The following is a 25,085-nucleotide window of genomic DNA, read 5'->3' on the forward strand; positions in this document are numbered from 1 at the left end:
GGGGACGAGGATAGTCACCAAGTGGGGACGAGGATAGTCACCAGGTGGGGAGCAGGATAGTCACCAGGTGGGGACCAGGATAATCACCAAGTGGGGACGAGGATAGTCACCAGGTGGGGACCAGGATAGTCACCAAGTGGGGACCAGGATAGTCACCAGGTGGGGACCAGGATAGTCACCAGGTGGGGACGAGGATAGTCACCTGGTGGGGACGAGGATAGTCACCAGGTGGGGACGAGGATAGTCACCAGGTGGGGGCCAGGATAGTCACCAGGTGGGGGCCAGGATAGTCACCAGGTGGGGACGAGGATAGTCACCAGGTGGGGACGAGGATAGTCACCAGGTGGGGACCAGGATAGTCACCAGGTGGGGGCCAGGATAGTCACCAGGTGGGGGCCAGGATAGTCACCAGGTGGGGACCAGGATAGTCACCAGGTGGGGACCAGGATAGTCACCAGGTGGCGACCAGGATAGTCACCAGGTGGGGACGAGGATAGTCACCAGGTGCGGACCAGGATAGTCACTTCAGGTCCCCACAGGTCGCTCTGACTCGCTTCGGGTCAATTCACATTACACCGGGTCATTTCAGATTATAGTATTAAATGACAATTTTTTTTATAATGTTTAAATCAATTATGCATTTTGATAATGAACTTATAGGTGATAATGAGGTAATGCCCGCATAGGCACTAATATATTCTCCTCATAATTACTTCTCACTTTCACGGCTAGTGTATGTACTTACCTAGTTGTGCTTGTGGGGGTTGAGCTCTGGCTCTTTGGTCCCGCCTCTCGACTGTCAATCAACTGGTGTACAGGTTCCTGAGCCTACTGGGCACTATCAAATCTACATTTGAAACTGTGTATGGAGTCAGCCTCCACCACATCACTTCCTAATGCATTTCATCTGTTAACTACTCTGACACTGAAAAAAAAATCATTTCAATGTCTCTGTGGCTCATTTGGGTACTAAGTTGGACATGTGTCCCCTTGTTTGCGTTCCGCCCATGTTAAATAGTTTGTCTTTGTCCATCCTGTCATTTCTCTCAGAATTTTGTAGGTGGCGATCATGTCTCCTCTATCTCTTCTGTTTTCCAGGGACGTAAGGTTTAATTCCCGTAGCCTTTCCTAGTAACTCATACCTCTCAGCTCAGGGATTAGCCTGGTGGCATATCTGAATTTTCTCTCTATATATATGTAATATAATATAATACATATATAATATATATATTATATAATACATATATAATATATATATTATATAATACATATATAATATATATATTGGTATTAATATTACCGGAAGGGTCCCGAGGAGGTCATTGGCTGTGCCCAATTGAACTTAATCAATTATTCTCTCGGATAATGGGATTGGATTATATCAACACTGTGCTTCTGCCGCTTTTAATTAAGTGAACACCGAGCCGGATTGAATTCCAATTACCCCGTTTTGAGTTCCTATTACCCCCTATTTTGAACTATTACCCCGTCCTGTCAACCCCCCCCCCTATACTCAACCTCACAGGATTTCAGTGTAAACTCCCCCTTCCCCCCCTCCCACATAATTTGTTCCCCCTTTTATATGGAGCATTTACCCCTTTCTTATGCCTTATATTTTACCCCTATTATGTCTATTATTTTCCTTGTACTGGATCTCTACATTCTTTTCCCTTTTCTCTTTCATTATTTACTTCGCATCTCTTCCTCCTCTCCCCTCCCCTCATTCTCCACAACCCCCCCTCCCCTTCTCTAAGATTGTGCTTGACTCAAGCACAATCAAGTCGACCATTCTCAAGTCGACTTGAGAATGGTCCAGGGCGGACCGAAACGTCGTCGTCCCTTCACCTTCTAGTGTGTGGTCTGGTCAACATCACACTACTTGAGAATGGTCCAGGACGGACCGAAACTTCGTCGTCCCTTCACCTTCTAGTGTGTGGTCTGGTCAACATCACACTACTTGAGAATGGTCCAGGACGGACCGAAACGTCGTCGTCCCTTCATTTTCTGATGAGTGGTTTGGTCATTAATGTGACAGGTTATGTTTAATAATTAGGTTGCCTGCACATAGTCCTTAATGACCTTTGGCAGTAAGTGGGACTGGACTTCACCTGTCGCCTTGCCAGTGATGTCACTGGACTTCAAGCTGACTGGTTGAGTCAGCTTGAAGTCAGCCATTTAATATATTTAACTATACCCTTGAATCTAATTAAGTTTATGCATTGTTGAAATGTCTCTAATTTAAGAAGTGATTAATACACAGTGTCTTATGCTTTGGTTAGTATTTTACCTTACAGGTGTTAATAAGAGTTAGGTGTCGTCACCTGTAGTGGTTTTATCTTTATTTAATAAAATACAGTATAAATCATATATACATAAATTTCAGTGATGTACTTTGGCAAAGTGGGAGAAAGACTGCAACTTGGGTTTTTGGTTACCACTTTGGTGAATAATATCCCAGTCTTTTGTAGAATTTAGACTTAGTCTTTTGTAGAATTTAGACTTAGTCTTTTGTAGAATTTAGACTTAGTCTTTTGTAGAATTTAGACTTAGTCTTTTGTAGAATTTAGACTTAGTCTTTTGTAGAATTTAGACTTAGTCTTTTGTAGAATTTAGACTTAGTCTTTTGTTGAATTTAGACTTAGTCTTTTGTTGAATTTAGACTTAGTCTTTTGTAGAATTTAGACTTAGTCTTTTGTTGAATTTAGACTTAGTCTTTTGTAGAATTTAGACTTAGTCTTTTGTAGAATTTAGACTTAGTCTTTTGTAGGATTTAGACTTAGTCTTTTGTAGAATTTAGACTTAGTCTTTTGTAGAATTTAGACTTAGTCTTTTGTAGAATTTAGACTTAGTCTTTTGTAGAATTTAGACTTAGTCTTTTGTAGAATTTAGACTTAGTCTTTTGTAGAATTTAGACTTAGTCTTTTGTAGAATTTAGACTTAGTCTTTTGTAGAATTTAGACTTAGTCTTTTGTAGAATTTAGACTTAGTCTTTTGTAGAATTTAGACTTAGTCTTTTGTAGAATTTAGACTTAGTCTTTTGTAGAATTTAGACTTAGTCTTTTGTTTGTTAATCAACTTTGAACTTTAGCTTGTGGTATTACTCGCCTTCAACATGTCCTTAACACAGGCAGTTATTCATTTTATTCAGCAATAGGTTGGATTGGGAGGCCAGGCCTGAAGATGAACTGCAATTAGTTATTTTAGCAATTAGCTGAACTGCAATTAGTTAAAGCAACTGCTTTAGTTATTAATAAGTTCATAACACGGTTAAACGACGTGAACTGTCAACAGAAGGGGCCCAAACAATGTGAATATTCAACTGGAGGAATCAATGGTAAACTTTCAGCTGCCGAAGGATATTGGACAGGGTTATTGGGCCGTTATTTACAGCAGTTGTACCTAGCTATTTACTACAAGAGGGGTGAATACTCAGTTTACACTTTACACGTTGGGTGTAAAAGATTTGGATATACTTTTAAGTGCAGAAGATTTCGGTTCACATATATATGAACAAGAGTGGCGACTTACTGCCCCCTAGTATGTCATACCTAATGACTGTACCGGCAGTTAGTGTCGTAATTACCTAAGTGTAGTTACAGGATGAGAGCTACGCTCGTGGTGTCCCGTCTACCCAGCACTCTTTGTCATATATCGCTTTGAAGCTACATGTATGTGTTTTGGTCGCTTCCTGAGGTAGTTTTGTGAGTTTTGGTCGCTTCCTGAGGTAGTTTTGTGAGTCTTGGTCGCTTCCTGAGGTAGTTTTGTGAGTCTTGGTCGCTTCCTGAGGTAGTTTTATGAGTCTTGGTCGCTTCCTGAGGTAGTTTTGTGAGTCTTGGTCGCTTCCTGAGGTAGTTTTATGAGTCTTGGTCGCTTCCTGAGGTAGTTTTATGAGTCTTGGTCGCTTCCTGAGGTAGTTTTGTGAGTCTTGGTCGCTTCCTGAGGTAGTTTTGTGAGTCTTGGTCGCTTCCTGAGGTAGTTTTGTGGGTCTTGGTCGCTTCCTGAGGTAGTTTTGTGAGTTTTGGTCGCTTCCTGAGGTAGTTTTGTGAGTTTTGGTCGCTTCCTGAGGTAGTTTTGTGAGTTTTGGTCGCTTCCTGAGGTAGTTTTGTGGGTCTTGGTCGCTTCCTGAGGTAGTTTTGTGGGTCTTGGTCGCTTCCTGAGGTAGTTTTGTGAGTTTTGGTCGCTTCCTGAGGTAGTTTTGTGGGTCTTGGTCGCTTCCTGAGGTAGTTTTGTGAGTCTTGGTCGCTTCCTGAGGTAGTTTTATGAGTCTTGGTCGCTTCCTGAGGTAGTTTTGTGAGTCTTGGTCGCTTCCTGAGGTAGTTTTGTGAGTCTTGGTCGCTTCCTGAGGTAGTTTTATGAGTCTTGGTCGCTTCCTGAGGTAGTTTTGTGAGTCTTGGTCGCTTCCTGAGGTAGTTTTGTGAGTCTTGGTCGCTTCCTGAGGTAGTTTTGTGAGTCTTGGTCGCTTCCTGAGGTAGTTTTGTGGGTCTTGGTCGCTTCCTGAGGTAGTTTTGTGAGTTTTGGTCGCTTCCTGAGGTAGTTTTGTGAGTTTTGGTCGCTTCCTGAGGTAGTTTTGTGAGTCTTGGTCGCTTCCTGAGGTAGTTTTGTGAGTTTTGGTCGCTTCCTGAGGTAGTTTTGTGAGTCTTGGTCGCTTCCTGAGGTAGTTTTGTGAGTTTTGGTCGCTTCCTGAGGTAGTTTTGTGAGTTTTGGTCGCTTCCTGAGGTAGTTTTGTGAGTTTTGGTCGCTTCCTGAGGTAGTTTTGTGAGTCTTGGTCGCTTCCTGAGGTAGTTTTGTTGTTTGATCGTTGTAAGAGTTACTTGTTCGGTTATTTCTAAACAGAATACATATTTAACCTAGACCTAAGCGTGCATTAGGCCTAGGTTCATTCATTAGTATACAATGGGAACTTTATGGGTTTCGAACAGTACATATTGGAACGTCTGACCAAATAGTATTCCAAATACAATCATTTTAGGAGGATAGGCAGAGTCGCTTATCTCTCTCATAGCCAGAATGCCACACGTGACTGCCATGCTTCCTGTGGGTATAATTCTACCCATTTTTACCCAATACCTGGCAAGCAACGCTGTACTCCGTTTTGCAACATCGCTGCTCCCTGCACTGAGGTAGGCAACAGATTGGCTCTCATTAGCACTCGATGCTTATCACTCATGTCACCGTACAACCCGTTCTCGCACTTGCTTACAATCAATATTTGCTTATTTAATAAGTGCATATGTGACATACTAATTGGTTGTGAATATTTTAGTTTACCTTGAAAAGCTTCATAGACAACACCGACCTCACCTAACCTTCTTAGTATATTGACAATAAGCAAGTGCGAGAACGGGTTGCACCGTATGCAGACGAGGAGTCACAATTTCGTGGCTGAAATATATTGACCAAACCACACACTAGAAAGTGAAGGGACGACGACGTTTCGGTCCGTCCTGGATCATTCTCAGTCGATTGTGAGAATGTCTCACAATCGACTTGAGAATGGTCCAGGACGGACCGAAACGTCGTCGTCCCTTCACTTTCTAGTGTGTGGTCTGGTCAACTGATGTCACCCATCCGAGCCCCAAGCCAAATGATTAAGTCACCCATCCCAGCCTTAGGGAAGCTCACCAACATCCCATTTTCGCCTATCCTGGTCACAAACTGCCTGCCAGCACTAGACAGCGAAGCGCCAGGGAAAAGCCTAAACCACACTACAGATTGATGAAGATTAAGCCACCAAAGAGGTGGCACGGACATGAATAGCCCCACACTACAACAGTCCTGTACTTTATATAGTACAGGAACCAAATCAAATACAGGAACACCCTCCCCCCCCCCTACGTGACGTCAGTCTAGGAACCATCATCCCTCCGCCAATCATGTGGGTAAAAAGAGCCCACCAATTGATCACTTCGCGAACGACTCGACCGAGAAACGCAAGTCCGGGAGCGATTAATTTTCGACATCCTCTCCTTTCAGAGATGCTCGCGAGGGGGATGATTATTTTATTGACAGCCCTCGTTCGCCTGCAGCCACTTTTATGGATTTTTATATTGCATGGCCGGTGGAATTGTCTGTGGTTGGAGGGTCGTGGGGGATGTTGCCTGTGGGATGGAAATAGAAATGGAATGGGAAATGGGATGGGAAGGGTACAGAGTTGGTAGTGACACATATACCACCAGTGGGACACAAAGGTAGCGACGCTGAACATCGAGGGTGAACACTTCCATTAGTTAACACAATGCTTCAAGATAAAAAAAAATGATTGAATATGGGGTCAAAAGAAACCCGGAAGTAACAGTGCAATCAATAAATACATTTGCAACATAAGAGGATTAGAACAAAGTAATGAACATAGCAATGCAGCTAAGGATGAATAACAACTTAGCAGAGGTGTTCTAGTCGGCTTAACAGGAAGATATCAGAGAATAACCACGTGACTGTGCTAAACAAGATGTGAGAGAGATATGACAGAATTTTATAAGGAACTCTATAAAAGGTTTCAGGCAATTATTATGTATCCTCTTTGTGGCTAAATAATCAGAATGATAATGAGTAAAGAGAGTGGGGAACACAGAACACAGAGAGCTACACACAACAGTAGGAGTTAGCAACAGTTGATTGACAGTTGAGAAGCGGGCCGAAAGAGCCAGAGCTCAACCCCCGCAAGCACAACTAGGTGACCACAACTAGGTGAAGACACACACACACACACACACACACACACACACACACACACACACACACACACACACACACACACACACACACACATTACAAACATGTAATCGGGCGGTTATCCTCCCTTTACACAAACAAGACCCGCCAGATAGCCTCGTCCACAGCGGAGTTAAATCTACGACTTATTTCCCCGGGATGACAGAAAACACAAAACTGAATATATGAATAACATCAACCTGAAATCTAATTTTGTATCATGTGTTTTGTACATGTTGTCAACGAGACACGACACAGAGGACACAGTTAGGCCTCCGGATATCAGGGGCGTCACCAGTAACCGGACCTCCGGATAAGATAACCCACAGTAATGAGGAAAAAAAAATCGACTTACAACCAAATCATTGAAATCTGGTTTGTTTATTGGGATGGGACAGGGATTGGGTTTCCTGGGATAATTCTGAACTGGGATCAGGGCACTGTTATTTTAGATTCAGCTACTTAGAACAAAAGTTCCAAAGTAGCACGGGCTATGGTGAGCCCGTTGAATTATACCTGTCCAGGCCAGGTTTTGTCACTAATCAAAACATCTACATTTTGTCAGCCACTGGTGGTATGAGGTGTGTCCTCAACTGTCACGTGTGAACAGGTAAAGTGAACATGTGTGAACAGGTAAAGTGAACATGTGTGAACAGGTAAAGTGAACATGTGTGAACGTTCACATTACAGTGTTAGTATTTAACAACTTACATTATGGCCTCGAGAAAAAAGAGTCGAAGAATAGACAATAGTGAGGCACTAGGCTGGGATCGAACTCGTGTCCCTGGCCTCCTCAAACACACGCATTACCATGTAGACCATGATGAGCTTAAAAGTATCTCAATGCCAGGCTAGGAGCGCCCGCTAGGCTAGGCTAAGAGAGTTTGCTAGGCTATGGAGCCCATCCTCAGACCAAATACATTACCACGACTCCCCCCCCCCCCCCTCCTTAAACCACCTGGATAGGTATCTAGGTATTTGTGATGGTCTGAAAGCATATTACGGTTAAAGTAATAGTCTACATGTAAACTGGAAAGTGAACTTTTTTCCTAAACAGAGAAAATTCTCGGTATAACTTTACTGTATTATAAATAGTTCGTTTAAAATGTAAAAAGTGTAAGCTGAAAAAGCTTTTATTTTGAAGAATTTGGTTTTCTGTAAACTGAATTCTTGGGTACACTGAAATAGTTTATAAATTCCATATTTCACATTATCGTCAATAATACACCGTATTAACGTAACAAAACGTAATGAAACCTAAGCTAACTTAAAGTAACTTCAACCTAACCTAACCATAGATAGAGAGTAGATAATAACACTAATTATATAGTCGTTCTCAATCCATTCCCGTGAGCGTACTTCCTCCTTGAGGAAAGGTTGACGCTAAGAGCGCTTGCTAGGCTTGGCAAAGAGAACTCAGTAATCTTGCATTTCTGCTGTTAACCATTTCGTCAGAAGATACGAGAATCTATTCCGCTGCCTTTCTTAAAGTAATAAGAAGCTGAAGGCACCAAGCTGGAAAGACTATGTATCACCACATGTCATCAATCCCCTATAGTAATCTCTATATAATCCCTATAATCTCTAGTAATCCCTATATTACTCCCCAATAGTAATCTCTGGTCAGAAAGGTTCGTGTTGTCCATCCTGCCATTTTTCTTGCGATTGTCACAGCTATTTTATCGTGTTCTTTAAAAGTAAGATCTTCCGACATTATCACTCTCAAATCTTTTATATTACGCTTTCGCATACGTATACACCTGGCACACACATTTTTCACACACCTGGTGTACACACTTACCACACACACCTAACATACACCTGGCGTAACATAACGAACAACTGTCACACACACACACACACACACCAGACCCACAACCAGAGCATACCACACACACACACACACACACACACACACACACACACACACACACACACACACACACACACACGCACACACACACACACACACACACACACACACACACCAGACCCACAACCAGAGCATACACCACACACACACACACACACACACACACACACACACACACACACACACACACACACACACACACACACACACACACACACACACACACTACAGCAAGACACTCACGTGGGTACTGTGTAGACACAGACAGGCGTGGCAGCTCCCTCAGGTGAGTCCTTCCGTCCTCTCATCTGCCGGAGACAGAAGCTGTTAGCCCCAACACTAGCGCATCAAAACAATGGATAAACATCATTAAGAATATAAGAATTAAGGACACTACAACAGGCCTACTAGCTCACACGAGGCAGCTATTAAATCTCATCCAAATTATTTCATATATAGGCCTATCCTACGCCTGAAACAATAATAATTCATTGTGTCGTAATTCGTCGTATGATTATGGAAAGATGTAGAGGTTTCGGAAGTGGTAAATGCTTGATAAATCCTGGCTTAGGTTTCATTTTCGTTTGCACCACGCGGGGATGATGACGTTCCGTCAGTTAAGACCTTCTGTCTAATGCATTTTAAATGTCTTCTTGAGGTTATCTTGAGATGATTTCGGGGCTTTAGTGTCCCCGCGGCCCGGTCCTCGACCAGGCCTCCACCCCCAGGAAGCAGCCCGTGACAGCTGACTAACACCCAGGTACCTATTTTACTGCTAGGTAACAGGGGCATAGGGTGAAAGAAACTCTGCCCATTGTTTCTCGCCGGCGCCTGGGATCGAACCCAGGACCACAGGATCACAAGTCCAGTAAGCCGTCCGCTCGGCCGACCGGCTCCTTGTCTAATGACAGCTTTTGTCTAAAGTTGTAATTTACAAAGTCGTATATTAAATATGTAAAATATCTGACGTAGTAGGCTGTAACCTCAAGAAATATGTATTTAAATCTATAATTTAAACCTGTTATCTTAAGATTTTGTTATCTAAAGGTTGTTAACAATGAGGTTAAACACACAGGTTGTTAAGATTTCTCTGGTGATTGATTGTGAGAAGAGATTATATGTTCCTTGAAGAATGTTCTGTCTTGCAGTGAATATAATCACCATCCGCGTTACAATAACATCTAAATGAATTACTCCGAGAATCCAAAACTATTTATTACATTTGCCAATAAAGATAATAATAAAAAGATTTAATGATTGTGAGTGTTCATTGAAGACTTAACATTTTCAGGTGAGTGAAGTTTGAGAACAAGACAACACTTACAAGTATAACTTGGATAAATTTGAGACGTCTCAGGAAACTCTATAATCCAGTTCACACACACATTCCGGGATTATATTATCTCCAGGGAAAGACTTTTTGGGAGATTTTGGGTCAATGCCAACTGTGATTTCAGAGTGCCAAGAGATTTCCAAATCTGGAACTTGCTTCGTATTTTTGTATAAAAATTGTGTATAAAATTGACCCTGGTTTAATATATTTGAAATACTGCATTTTTACAGTGTGGAGGCTCTTGTCTAACCCATTTCTTATTGCCCTGAAGCTATCACGCTGTATGGGTAGCTGGTCGGTGAAGCGATCTAGCAGCTGGTGGTGGATGGTCGGTGAAGCGATCTAGCAGCTTGTGGTGGATGGTCGGTGAAGCGATCTAGCAGCTTGTGGTGGATGGTCGGTGAAGCGATCTAGCAGCTTGTGGTGGATGGTCGGTGAAGCGATCTAGCAGCTTGTGGTGGATGGTCGGTGAAGCGATCTAGCAGCTGGTGGTGGATGGTCGGTGAAGCGATCTAGCAGCTTGTGGTGGATGGTCGGTGAAGCAATCTAGCAGCTTGTGGTGGATGGTCGGTGAAGCAATCTAGCAGCTTGTGGTGGATGGTAGGTGAAGCGATCTAGCAGCTTGTGGTGGATGGTTCTACGGCCTCACCCTCCCTCTACACTCCTCTTCACCAACCGCAGCTCAACCAGCCTCCATCAGCATCCATGCGCTGACGCCTGGACACACATCAGCTTAGAGCGACCGCCCTTCTCCTACAAGACGTCTAATCCTGAGTTCAAGGAGAGTGCACACACTATCTATTGTTGTCCGGGGGGCTATTGGGCAGCTCATGTTTGGTTTGTGCCTGTTATTACGATACTACAATTGCATATATTCAGTAATACTCCTAATAAACATATGTTCCCTGCTGTCATTTGGCTACACCAGGAGAGGTACGACCACTCCTCCGTCTTTCTGTCTTATTTTTACTAACCTGGGATTTTATTGAGCCTCCACATAGCATGAGTATCTTCTGTAGCTTCCCCATGCTATGATGAGATACAGAAGCACAGACTGTATCATCCTAGAGTGTCCAACAACATTTGATATGTTGGTCCAGGACGGACCGAAACGTCGTCGTCCCTTCACTATCTAGTGTGTGGTTTGGTCAACAAATGTAGAGAAGTTCTCATGCCCAGTGCAGGAGAATGCACTAAGAACTACAGGAGGGATATATTAAGAAATTTGGACGCCACCTTCAGAAAAAAATCACTTCCTCCTCGAAAGCTAGAAGCTAGAAATCACTTTCTCCTTGTCACTAGTCACTAATAGGTAACTACTACCACCTCGACCACGACCCCATCAACCCCCCTCCAACCCCCCCTACCCCGTCAACCCCCCTCTAACCCCCCCCACCCGACTAGTTAGATCGATTTTCAAGAATTTCCGCCCAAAATAAAAATAAAAATAAGATATTAATTTTATATATTTGAAAAAGATCTCAAAACAACATTCATAATCTTTTAGAGTCTGTTGGAAATTTTTTTGGGGAAGAAAAACAAAAAAACGTTTTTTTTAGTTAATAATATAAAAAAGAGTTTCCACTGCAGCATTTAATTTTTAAATATTACATAAACATATGTATAACTATTTTGTGCGGTGAATACCCCAAAAAAGCATAATTACTGATGTTTTACATCAATTTTTATTTTTACATAAAAATATACCAGTTTTATTGTAAACATTAAAAAGTCTTTCACCTTTCTAATACAATTTTCCTCGTAACAATTTCACTTGATTTAATAACGCGTTGAAAACACCAGTCCGGATAAAATATCTGTATCGGAAGTATTATATCAGTGGAAAACTTGGAGGATATTCATCATATGTTAAACAATGATGTTTTTCCTACTGTGCGCGACTCTTGGGCAAAGTCAAGTCAGTAGGTGGGTGAGTGATGGAGCAGTCAGCTCTCCTGTGTGTGTGTGTGTGTGTGTGTGAGAGAGAGAGAGAGAGAGAGAGAGAGAGAGAGAGAGAGAGAGAGAGAGAGAGAGAGAGAGAGAGAGAGAGAGAGAGAGAGAGAGAGAGAGAGAGAGAGAGAGAGAGAGAGAGAGAGAGAGAGAGAGAGAGAGAGAGAGAGAGAGAGAGAGAGAGACAGAGAGACAGACAGAGAAAGAGAAAGAGAGAGAGAGAGAGAGAGAGAGAGAGAGAGAGAGAGAGAGAGAGAGAGAGAGAGAGAAAGAGAGAGAGAGAGAGAGAGAGAGAGAGAGAGAGAGAGAGAGAGAACGTATCAGGGGGTAAAGCACCAAGCCATTACGACTATATAGCACTTGGAAGGAATCAGGATAAGGATTTGGGATAGGACGGGGGAAAGGAATGGTGCCCAACCACTTGGACAGTCGGGGATTGAACGCTTACCTACATGAAGCGAGATCGTCGCTCTACCGTCCAGCCCAAGTGGTAGGGACAGAGAGAGGGGGCGAGAGAGAGAGAGAGAGAGAGAGAGAGAGAGAGAGAGAGAGAGAGAGAGAGAGAGAGAGAGAGAGAGAGAGAGAGAGAGAGAGAGAGAGAGAGAGAGAGAGAGAGAGAGAGAGAGAGAATAAATACAACTCATGATTAACCTGTTAGCAAAGTTAGTGAGATGAAAGACTCAACTCATGTACTCAAAAAAAAAATCTATGACCTTTCTTCAAAAGATCTTTTTCTTTGGCTCTCTCGCTCCTCAATGGCCGTATGACCTTTCCTCTACACCCTCCGCGATCACAGCCGGTTCTTGAGCACCACCAGGTCAGAGGTCATGAGACGCAAAGTGGCCCAAGGGTTTGTAAAAAGATCTTGTTTGACTTAGACATTTTCTTTCACAGTCAAACAAGCTCGAAGTTCTATTTGCTGACTCGTAAGACTATACGGGTGAGTGTCTTCCAATATACGTGTCTGTTGTGTGAAGAACAGTGATGTATGAAGAACAGGGATGTATAAAGAACAGGGATGTATGAAGAACAGGGATGTATGAAGAACAGGGATGTATGAAGAACAGGGATGTATGAAGAACAGGGATGTATGAAGAACAGGGATGTATGAAGAACAGGGATGTATGAAGCACTGTGACGTAAGAACAGGGATGTATGAAGAACACTGATGTATGAAGAACACTGATGTATGAAGAACACTGATGTATGAAGAACACTGATGTATGAAGAACACTGATGTATGAAGAACACTGATGTATGAAGAACACCTGTAAGACGAATATGACACAAATTATAACACAAAAGAACAGTTGCATCAACATGAACAATTACGGAACATTATTTGAAATTTATGATGTTCTGTTGAACAGATGAACTCAAGTCATTGAAAACTTTGTTCTTATTATGAACTGACGTACGACCGATAGTGACATCTATCTATCTATCTATCACAGATGTAGATAGAGGTTACATAGTTGACATTTCAGGTTCTCGTGAGTTGCTAAGCTCTCATGTGAGGTATGAGGCTGTGCTCACCCCGTCCTCATAAATTTAGGCCAAATACTCGTTAGGCCAGCAGCAGCCTCATTGTTTATGAGTGAAAGACACTTTCCACGCGCCTCACAAACAGCCGTCCACGCGCCTCACAAACACCCGTCCACGCGCCTCACAAGCAGCCGTCCACGCGCCTCACAAGCAGCCGTCCACGCGCCTCACAAGCAGCCGTCCACGCGCCTCACAAACACCCGTCCACGCGCCTCACAAGCATCCGTCCACGCGCCTCACAAGCACCCGTCCACGCGCCTCACAAGCACCCGTCCACGCGCCTCACAAGCACCCGTCCACGCGCCTCACAAACAGCCGTCCACGCGCCTCACAAACACCCGTCCACGCGCCTCACAAACACCCGTCCACGCGCCTCACAAACACCCGTCCACGCGCCTCACAAACACACGTCCACGCGCCTCACAAGCATCCGTCCTCAGGTTATATTTGTCCACGCAGTAGTCGACTCTCAGGACCTCTGTAAATCGGTATTTTCTTACAAGTAAACATTACTGAATTTTTAAATTTGTTGTATAGGTAGGCCTAAATTAGGCGTTTAAATCCTGTTGGCAGTTATTTGTACTTGAAGTACGTGAGTTGAAGTGTTCAGTGAGCAGAACTGAACAACCATTCAAACAGAGGTCGTCAGCGAAGCACTCTTAGAGAAATGTTCGAACAACTTAGCAAAGCAACTTTCCTTTGCTAAGTTGTGAGTGGCGATGCTAGTCTGTAGTTCAGTGGCTCATATGTCCTCCTATCATGTGTATTGACACCATGTTGGCTGTCTTCTAACTCTCTGGCAGCTCTCCCCTAACTCTCTGGCAGCTCTCTTCTAACTCTCTGGCAGCTCTCCCCTTACCAATATGGAGTTGGATACTAAAGTTGCAGCTTCAGCTTTAATATTTATTGAGGTGTGGGGTCCCACGGTAGTGAAGACGGCTCCGGAAATACCATTGTCTCAAGTTCAAGTATGTTTATTGAGACAAGAAAGAAATACATCTCAAAGCGATAGAGTAGCTTAGACTATTTCTACCCCTCTGCCCCCTTATTGTCTCAAGGAACTCAAAACGGTCGTCTTCTGGGTGTCGTGAAAGAGAAAAAGAGAAACAGGGAAAGAGAAAGGGAAGGATGGAAAGGGAAGGATAAATAAGAATGTAAGCATTAAGTTAAGAGGCGAAGAAGTGAATAGTTACAAGAATGAGAGGTGGAAGAGGTGAAGGCGTGACACTTTCTCCAGCTGTGAAAGAGGGAGACGGAGGAGAGGAAGAGACGCAGGAGGGAACCAGCGTAGAATGAAACAGGAATAAAGAGAGAATGACGAACACAAATGGAGATGAACATTCGTTAACTAAAAACTAGAAAAGAAGGAGTGGAGGTTGTGAAAGACATCGAGAAGCTTGGGGAAAGTTAACTTCATGAGGGTAACACCATCACTACGGCCACTGATGGTGGTGGTGACAGTGTTGATGGTGGTTGTGATAGGTGGGGGTGGCGGGCAGCAACAATGGGCACTATGCAGCAGCGTCAGTGGGTGGTGGGCAGCAGCGTCAGTGGGTGGTAGGCAGCAGCGTCAGTGGGTGGTAGGCAGCAGCGTCAGTGGGTGGTGGGCAGCAGCGTCAGTGGGTGGTAGGCAGCAGCGTCAGTGGGTGGTAGGCAGCAGCGTCAGTGGGTGGTGGGCAGCAGCATCAGTGGGTGGTGGGCAGCAGCATCAGTGGGTAGTGGGCAGCAGCATCAGTGGGTGGTGGGCAGCAGCATCAGTGGGTGGTGGGTAGCAGCATCAGTGGGTGGTGGGCAGCAGCATCAGTGGATGGTGGGCAGCAGCATCAGTGGGTGGTGGGCAGCAGCATCAGTGGGTGGTGGGCAGCAGCATCAGTGGGTGGTGGGCAGCAGCATCAGTGGGTGGTGGGCAGCAGCATCAGTGGGTAGTGGGCAGCAGCATCAGTGGGTAGTGGGCAGCAGCATCAGTGGATGGTGGGCAGCAGCGTCAGTGGATGGTGGGCAGCAGCGTCAGTGGATGGTGGGCAGCAGCGTCAGTGGATGGTGGGCATCAGCATCAGTGGATGGTGGGCAGCAGCATCAGTGGATGGTGGGCATCAGCATCAGTGGATGGTGGGCATCAGCATCAGTGGATGGTGGGCAGCAGCGTCAGTGGATGGTGGGCAGCAGCGTCAGTGGATGGTGGGCAGCAGCATCAGTGGATGGTGGGCAGCAGCAGCATCAGTGGATGGTGGGCAGCAGCAGCATCAGTGGATGGTGGGCAGCAGCAGCATCAGTGGATGGTGGGCAGCAGCATCAGTGGATGGTGGGCAGCAGCATCAGTTGATGGTGGGCAGCAGCAGCAGTGGATGGTGGGCAGCAGCATCAGTTGATGGTGGGCAGCAGCATCAGTGGATGGTGGGCAGCAGCATCAGTGGATGGTGGGCAGCAGCGTCAGTGGATGGTGGGCAGCAGCGTCAGTGGATGGTGGGCAGCAGCAGCATCAGTGGATGGTGGGCAGCAGCGTCAGTGGATGGTGGGCAGCAGCATCAGTGGATGGTGGGCAGCAGCAGCATCAGTGGATGGTGGGCAGCAGCGTCAGTGGATGGTGGGCAGCAGCGTCAGTGGATGGTGGGCAGCAGCATCAGTGGATGGTGGGCAGCAGCAGCATCAGTGGATGGTGGGCAGCAGCATCAGTGGATGGTGGGCAGCAGCGTCAGTGGATGGTGGGCAGCAGCGTCAGTGGATGGTGGGCAGCAGCAGCATCAGTGGATGGTGGGCAGCAGCAGCATCAGTGGATGGTGGGCAGCATCAGCATCAGTGGGTGGTGGGCAGCAGCAACAGTGGATGGTGGGCAGCAGCATCAGTGGATGGTGGGCAGCAGCATCAGTGGGTGGTGGGCAGCAGCAACAGTGGATGGTGGGCAGCAGCATCAGTGGATGGTGGGCAGCAGCATCAGTGGGTAGTGGGCAGCAGCATCAGTGGATGGTGGGCAACAGCGTCAGTGGATGGTGGGCAGCAGCATCAGTGGGTGGTGGGCAGCAGCAACAGTGGATGGTGGGCAGCAGCATCAATGGATGGTGGGCAGCAGCATCAGTGGATGGTGGGCAGCAGCAGCATCAGTGGATGGTGGGCAGCAGCGTCAGTGGATGGTGGGCAGCAGCAGCATCAGTGGATGGTGGGCAGCAGCAGCATCAGTGGATGGTGGGCAGCAACATCAATGGATGGTGGGCAGCAGCATCAGTGGATGGTGGGCAGCAGCATCAGTGGATGGTGGGCAGCAGCATCAGTTGATGGTGGGCAGCAGCGTCAGTGGATGGTGGGCAGCAGCATCAGTGGATGGTGGGCAGCAGCGTCAGTGGATGGTGGGCAGCAGCAGCATCAGTGGGTGGTGGGCAGCAGCATCAGTGGATGGTGGGCAGCAGCATCAGTGGATGGTGGGCAGCAGCATCAGTGGATGGTGGGCAGCAGCAGCATCAGTGGATGGTGGGCTGCAGCGTCAGTGGATGGTGGGCAGCAGCGTCAGTGGATGGTGGGCAGCAGCATCAGTGGATGGTGGGCAGCAGCGTCAGTGGATGGTGGGCAGCAGCATCAGTGGATGGTGGGCAGCAGCAGCATCAGTGGATGGTGGGCAGCAGCAGCATCAGTGGATGGTGGGCAGCAGCATCAATGGATGGTGGGCAGCAGCATCAGTGGATGGTGGGCAGCAGCGTCAGTGGATGGTGGGCAGCAGCAGCATCAGTGGATGGTGGGCAGCAACAGCATCAGTGGATGGTGGGCAGCAGCATCAATGGATGGTGGGCAGCAGCATCAGTGGATGGTGGGCAGCAGCATCAGTGGATGGTGGGCAGCAGCATCAGTTGATGGTGGGCAGCAGCGTCAGTGGATGGTGGGCAGCAGCATCAGTGGATGGTGGGCAGCAGCGTCAGTGGATGGTGGGCAGCAGCAGCATCAGTGGATGGTGGGCAGCAGCAGCATCAGTGGATGGTGGGCAGCATCAGCATCAGTGGGTGGTGGGCAGCAGCAACAGTGGATGGTGGGCAGCAGCATCAGTGGATGGTGGGCAGCAGCATCAGTGGGTGGTGGGCAGCAGCAACAGTGGATGGTGGGCAGCAGCATCAGTGGATGGTGGGCAGCAGCATCAGTGGGTAGTGGGCAGCAGCATCAGTGGATGGTGGGCAACAGCGTCAGTGGATGGTGGGCAGCAGCAGCATCAGTGGGTGGTGGGCAGCAGCAACAGTGGATGGTGGGCAGCAGCATCAATGGATGGTGGGCAGCAGCATCAGTGGATGGTGGGCAGCAGCAGCATCAGTGGATGGTGGGCAGCAGCGTCAGTGGATGGTGGGCAGCAGCAGCATCAGTGGATGGTGGGCAGCAGCAGCATCAGTGGATGGTGGGCAGCAACATCAATGGATGGTGGGCAGCAGCATCAGTGGATGGTGGGCAGCAGCATCAGTGGATGGTGGGCAGCAGCATCAGTTGATGGTGGGCAGCAGCGTCAGTGGATGGTGGGCAGCAGCATCAGTGGATGGTGGGCAGCAGCGTCAGTGGATGGTGGGCAGCAGCAGCATCAGTGGGTGGTGGGCAGCAGCATCAGTGGATGGTGGGCAGCAGCATCAGTGGATGGTGGGCAGCAGCATCAGTGGATGGTGGGCAGCAGCAGCATCAGTGGATGGTGGGCTGCAGCGTCAGTGGATGGTGGGCAGCAGCGTCAGTGGATGGTGGGCAGCAGCATCAGTGGATGGTGGGCAGCAGCGTCAGTGGATGGTGGGCAGCAGCATCAGTGGATGGTGGGCAGCAGCAGCATCAGTGGATGGTGGGCAGCAGCAGCATCAGTGGATGGTGGGCAGCAGCATCAATGGATGGTGGGCAGCAGCATCAGTGGATGGTGGGCAGCAGCGTCAGTGGATGGTGGGCAGCAGCAGCATCAGTGGATGGTGGGCAGCAACAGCATCAGTGGATGGTGGGCAGCAGCATCAATGGATGGTGGGCAGCAGCATCAGTGGATGGTGGGCAGCAGCATCAGTGGATGGTGGGCAGCAGCATCAGTTGATGGTGGGCAGCAGCGTCAGTGGATGGTGGGCAGCAGCATCAGTGGATGGTGGGCAGCAGCGTCAGTGGATGGTGGGCAGCAGCAGCATCAGTGGATGGTGGGCAGCAGCAGCATCAGTGGATGGTGGGCAGCAGCATCAGTGGATGGTGGGCAGCAGCGTCAGTGGATGGTGGGCAGCAGCATCAGTGGATGGTGGGCAGCAGCGTCAGTGGATGGTGGGCAGCAGCATCAGTGGATGGTGGGCAGCAGCGTCAGTGGATGGTGGGCAGCAGCATCAGTGGATGGTGGGCAGCAGCAGCATCAGTGGATGGTGGGCAGCAGCAGCATCAGTGGATGGTGGGCAGCAGCGTCAATGGATGGTGGGCAGCAGCATCAGTGGATGGTGGGCAGCAGCGTCAGTGGATGGTGGGCAGCAGCGTCAGTGGATGGTGGGCAGCAGCGTCAGTGGATGGTGGGCAGCAGCATCAGTGGATGGTGGGCAGCAGCGTCAGTGGATGGTGGGCAGCAGCGTCAGTGGATGGTGGGCAGCAGCATCAGTGGATGGTGGGCAGCAGCATCAGTGGATGGTGGGCAGCAGCATCAGTGGATGGTGGGCAGCATCAGTGGATGGTGGGCAGCAGCATCAGTGGATGGTGGGCAGCAGCATCAGTGGATGGTGGGCAGCAGCATCAGTGGATGGTGGGCAGCAGCGTCAGTGGATGGTGGGCAGCAGCATCAGTGGATGGTGGGCAGCAGCATCAGTGGATGGTGGGCAGCAGCAACAGTGGATGGCGTCTGAGGAAGACATGGGGAGCAGGGTAGGGCTAGAAGTAGCCATAAGGGGAATTACTATGGGGGACGCGGGACTGGGGCGGCATCCAATTTTTCGCCATGTGAACAAGGAGGGGAAGAGAAGTAGATAATGGTGATGAAGGAGAGAGAGAGAGAGAGAGAGAGAGAGAGAGAGAGAGAGAGAGAGAGAGAGAGAGAGAGAGAGAGAGAGAGAGAGAGAGAGAGAGAGAGAGAGAGAGAGATGTAAACTTACTCTTCACGGGATGTAAACAATGTTATCTTTGCACAATAGATTCATTATCAGTGTGAACTGTGTCTCTCTCACTATTAGTGGTCGTGATTGTTGTTTCTTCCGCCACGCCCGCAGGAAGCAGGTCTGCCTTCTTGCGGGTTGGCGTTCGATCCCCGATAGCCTAAATGGCTGGGCACCGTTCCTTTCCTCTGTTTTCATATTAATGTTCCTTGTCCTCATAGTCCAGCTCCTTGTCATCATATTCCAGCTCCTTGTCCTCATATCCCAGCTACTTGTCCTCATATCCCAGCTCCTTGTCCTCATATCCCAGCTCCTTGTCCTCATATCCCAGCTCCTTGACCTCATATCCCAGCTCCTTGTCCTCATATCCCAGCTCCTTGTCCTCATATCCCAGCTCCTTGTCCTCATATTCCAGCTCCTTATCCTCATATCCCAGCTCCTTGTCCTCATATCCCAGCTCCTTGACCTCATATCCCAGCTCCTTGTCCTCATATCCCAGCTCCTTGTCCTCATATCCCAGCTCCTTGTCCTCATATCCCAGCTCCTTGTCCCCATATCTCAGCCCATTGTCCTCATATCCCAGCTCCTTGTCCTCATATCCCAGCTCCTTGTCCTCATATCCCAGCTCCTTGACCTCATATCCCAGCTCCTTGTCCTCATATCCCAGCTCCTTGTCCTCATATCCCAGCTCCTTGTCCTCATATCCCAGCTCCTTGTCCTCATATCCCAGCTCCTTGTCCTCATATCTCAGCCCATTATCCCCTCATCCCTTCCAAGGGGAACAAAAATAACACAGGTTTAAGACTTCCTGTTGATAATTGCAGTTATCAATTACCATTCCAAATACCCTCCACATATCTTCAATTTCCCCCCATACATCTCCGCCCTCAGTCAGTCTCAGCGAGTGGTCTCCTGTGTACGGGTCTCCACGTACCAGTTGTAAAATTGATGTGCATCTGTCTTCCGATATTCTTCAAGAGGAGAAAACCAGCTTTACATTCTCCCTGTAATAGATAGCTGTCTTGTCTGGCCCGTCCACCGCCCGTCTCTGGCTCAGATACTCCACGAGGTGGGTACAGTCGGTGAAGTTTTAACATAAGTTTATTCGACACTTAATTTACAGTTTCTTTCGTCTCTTAGACAGGATCATTGCCTCTGGAGAATTTACAATGGTCTAATTCAATATTTCTTCCTGTTCATCTTGTTTACTAAATACACGGCTCTCTTCAGTACATTTGTAAACCTGTCAGAGTAGGATATATCTGTTTACATGGTATATATATATATATATATATATATATATATATATATATATATATATATATATATATATATATATATATATATATATATATATATATATATATTCCCTCATGCACCCGGGCTCTGTCAACAAGCTGTTTACCTCTTGTGGATTTGTTCATTTGATGTGTCACGCTATTGTGATTTCTGTGTGTAATGTGTGTGTGTGTGTGTGTGTGTGTGTGTGTGTGTGTGTGTGTGTGTGTGTGTGTGTGTGTGTGTGTGTGTGTGTGTGTGTGTGTGTGTGTGTGTGTTTACCAATTTGTGCCTGCAGAGTACAGCGTTAGCTCTCGGGCCCCGCTTTCCCATCCGGCGGTTATCTATGACCCCCACGGCCATGAATATGCTATGGGGATCATACCTCCCCCCTCAAGACCTAATCAGCCCAGACCTACTAAGCCCTTCCCTGCCTTCAAAATAATGAAAATATAAAGTCATTATACGTAGCTGTCCTTCACTCTTACCCCGTGACCACGTGAGACGCCCCGGGGGGGAGCAGGGTGAAGGGGCCGCGTGGAGAAGGCGATAAGGGTGTTTTTCAGGCATTAATGCGATAAAAGAAAGGCATTAGAGAGAGAGTCTGAGCCGGAAGCTGCACTACAAGTCTCCTCCTCTAGCTCCTGCTAGGACCACGGTGGCACAGCTGTAAGCAAGGGTGCAGCTGTAAGCAAGGGTGCAGCTGTAGCAGCCTGCACCTGTGTACCGCTCTCCCTTACACGGTACAGTAACCTTCAATGGCTAAAACTTGCTGAAGTGTTCCCATTCTCTTGTGAAGTTGTGTATATTCAGAGACAATGACAACACTGCATTCAAACTATATATATATATATATATATATATATATATATATATATATATATATATATATATATATATATATGAAGGTGGTGAAGGTGTCCTGTACGCTACATATAAAAAAATAAATTGTTCAGAACGGCGGGGTCCAAGAGCTAATAGCTGGATTCTGCAGATACAAACAGTAAAAAACACACATACACACTTAAAGGGATCACAACATTGCCCCCCAAACTACAGGGAACTCGATACTTAAGTGGTGTGTGTGTGTGTGTGTGTGTGTGTGTGTGTGTGTGTGTGTGTGTGTGTGTGTGTGTGTGTGTGTGTGTGTGTGTGTGTGTGTGTGTGTGTTTTGCTTGTGTACTAACCTAATCAAATTGTACTCACCTAATTGTTCCTGAGGTGATTGAACTCCGGCTCTTTGGTCCCGCTTCTCAACCGCCAACCAACTGGTGTACAGATTCTTGAGCCTATTGGGCTCTATCATATCTACATTTGAAACTGTATGGAGTCTGCCTCCACCAAATCACCTTGTGCATTCCACTGAAAAAGTTCTTTCTAATGTCTGTGTGGCTCATTTGGTTGCTCAGATTCCACCTGTGTCCTGTTGTGCGAGTACCACTTAAGATAAACAAAAATATTTTATCTACCCTATCAATTCCCCTAAGAATTTTGTATGTCGTGATCATGGCTGGTATTTGTCCCAGCTGACAAGTGTGTACAGTTGAAGTACGTCCTATAATTGTAAGTCATGGTCGGAAACCTATGATAGTGTGTGTCTATGGATGGTTCTTATTGTCTAAGACTAATATTATCGCACATGGGCTGTTGTGTACCCATCGGTGGACTAATTCACCAGTCTCCGTGGTGTAGTGGTAAGACACTCGCCTGGCGTTCCGCGAGCGCTATGTCATGGGTTCGTATCCTGGCCGGGGAGGATTTACTGGGCGCAAATCCTTAACTGTAGCCTCTGTTTAAGTAACAGTAAAATGAGTACTTGGTTGTAACAACAATTCTTCGCGGCGGGGATCGTATTCCAGGGACCTGCCCGAAACGCTACGCGTACTAGTGGCTGTACAAGAATGTAACAACTCTTGTCTATATCAAAAAAAAAAAAAAAAAAAAAAAAAAAAAAAAAAAAAAAAAAAAAAAAAAAAAAAAAAAAAAAAAAAAAAAAAAAAATTTAGGACCAAATAATAGAATTACACAGTATGAGTGACAAAGACATGGTTGCCATTTTAACTGATGTTCGAGAGAAGAATTTAGCTGCAAGCGGGATCGTGCAAGCTGTCATTGTTGTTGTTGTCGTCAGTCATCATCCTCTACCTCTCCCCAGTGCAATATCATGCATGGTCCAAGTGAAGATGCGTAGGTGACGCACATCTCACCTGTGACATTCCTTGCAATTGACACGTGCATCAGTCAAGGATAATGCGCATCTTGGCAGTAAAGCCTTGAACGAGACACGTGTGGCATAACAGGTCATCAGCAATGTGATGATCTGAAGAACTGCCCAAGTGAATGAGTAGAGGAGAGCATAAGAGGCCGCTAACTGCAAGTACTTCGCTTTGATTTTTGTAGATATATACTTTAGATATATACTGAAATATATACTATATTTTTTAGATATATATACTATGCGTCAGGAGGCCTGGTCGACGACCGGGCCGCGGGGACGCTAAGCCCCGGAAGCACCTCAAGGTAAGGTATACAAGAGTTGTTACATTCTTGTACAGCCACTAGTACGCGTAGCGTTTCGGGCAGGTCCCTGGAATACGATCCCCGCTGCGAAGAATCGTTTTTACAACCAAGTACACATTTTACTGTTGAGTTAAACAGAGGCTACAGTTAAGGATTTGCGCCCAGTAAATCCTCCCCGGCCGGGATACGAACCCATGACAAAGCGCTCGCGGAACGCCAGGCAAGTGTCTTACCACTACACCACGGAGATTTAAACCCCAAAGGATTCTGTAGTATTGTATCTCTGCATGTAGATCCTTGAAATTTACCAGACGTCTCACCCAGCTAATGTCTGACACAGTTGATAGTCCAAGATACGACAGACAGTGAACAACTGATTTACCTGCTTGGAATTCCATCTTGCACATACCGCTAAGTGCCATTCAGAAGCAATGAGTCTTTAAGGTGACATATGCACCCCACATTCAGCTAATTCCGTAATTGTGCATCTTATGTGTAAATATCTTTTTAAATTTTGCCCCGAGGGGCGAGTTTATTGGGCAGCGCCACTCATCCTGTGAGTGGACACACCGCCATAGTGACAGTATTGGGCAGCGCCACTCATCCTGTGAGTGGACACACCGCCATAGTGACAGTATTGGGCAGCGCCACTCATCCTGTGAGTGGACACACCGCCATAGTGACAGTATTGGGCAGCGCCACTCATCCTGTGAGTGGACACACCGCCATAGCAGCGTGTACAACACTCCCCTATAGGAAGAAAACCCGCTGGGTTGTTCATCCTGTCACTTGTACCCAGACACAGCTGGGACTTGCTTAACTGTCTGCGTTCCATGTTTTCCTTTTCGACATACCATCAGTGATAGAAAGCTGAGTTAATTGCTAGCTGATCATTTAACAGTATTACATGAGGTTCATTTCCCGGGGTAAAATATTTCGATTAGTTAAGATTACCACGTGTCTCTGATGCGATTAGCTCTTGCATGACACCAATCCAAAGTAATTAAGCCCACAAGCGTATTAGTAATTAGATTCGAGAATAAATACTTGTTAATCGTTAACACTGATGTTTTGCGTGAAACGTTAATTCTTAACAATTACTCATTCTCGCTTCATGCAGGTCAGCGTTCAATCCCCGACCATCCAAGTGGTTGGACACCATTCCTTCCCCCCCATCCCCCCGTCCCATCCCAAATCCTTATCCTGACCCCCTTCCCAGTGCTATTTAATCGTAATAACTTGGCGCTTTCCCCTGATAGTTGTCTTGTCACCAGACACAAGGTACTAGTCACTAATTACAAATGTGATAAGGACCTCGTAACCAGTTCCTTTGATTAACTTTTAGGTATTTCTCTCAACCAATAGATCGCAATCTTCAGAATCTACTATCTGAAGACGTGTCATCCTGTAGGAGGCGGGCGTCGACAGTCGTACCCAGGGACGAGTAACGTGGTTCAGGTAATTATATATTTCGTTGATAATTTACTGCAAGCCGATGCCATATTCACATAGGCGATGCTGCATCGCAAAAGGTGGTCAGAAATGAGTCAAATCCTACATGTCTTGAGGTTATCTTGAGATGATTTCGGGGCTTTTAGTGTCCCCGCGGCCCGGTCCTCGACCAGGCCTCCACCCCCAGGAAGTAGCCCGTGACAGCTGACTAACACCCAGTATTATAGACTGTGGGTTGGTTGGTGTTGTCGTCGTTGATCCTTCTCTACGGACAACCCAACCCACAACTCGGTAGAGTGCTTATACTAGGAGATCACCCTTGGCGCTTCTGGCTCTTGGAGAGGGGCTCAGCGTCACACGTTTAGGGGAT

At 46.9% G+C, this 25,085-nt stretch overlaps 2 protein-coding genes across 2 annotated transcripts in view; both read right to left on the bottom strand.

The window, feature by feature from the left end:
• The window catches only part of LOC138353210 (nucleolar protein dao-5-like), a 15,578-nt gene extending 10,411 nt beyond the window's left edge, over positions 1-5,167 (bottom strand). The window contains exons 1-2 of the mRNA XM_069306090.1: positions 5,068-5,167; positions 3,632-4,773 (exon numbers count right to left, since the gene is read on the bottom strand). Coding sequence (XP_069162191.1) covers positions 3,632-4,773; positions 5,068-5,167 — 1,242 coding nt within the window. The remainder of the gene's footprint in view (positions 1-3,631; positions 4,774-5,067) is intronic.
• The window catches only part of LOC123770736 (uncharacterized), a 758,174-nt gene that overhangs the window by 305,325 nt on the left and 427,764 nt on the right, over positions 1-25,085 (bottom strand). The window contains 1 exon segment of the mRNA XM_069305873.1: positions 8,828-8,892. The gene's annotated coding sequence lies outside the window, so the exon portion shown is untranslated.

Source organism: Procambarus clarkii, chromosome 56, assembly GCF_040958095.1.
Source record: "Procambarus clarkii isolate CNS0578487 chromosome 56, FALCON_Pclarkii_2.0, whole genome shotgun sequence".
NCBI classification, from domain to species: domain Eukaryota; kingdom Metazoa; phylum Arthropoda; class Malacostraca; order Decapoda; family Cambaridae; genus Procambarus; species Procambarus clarkii.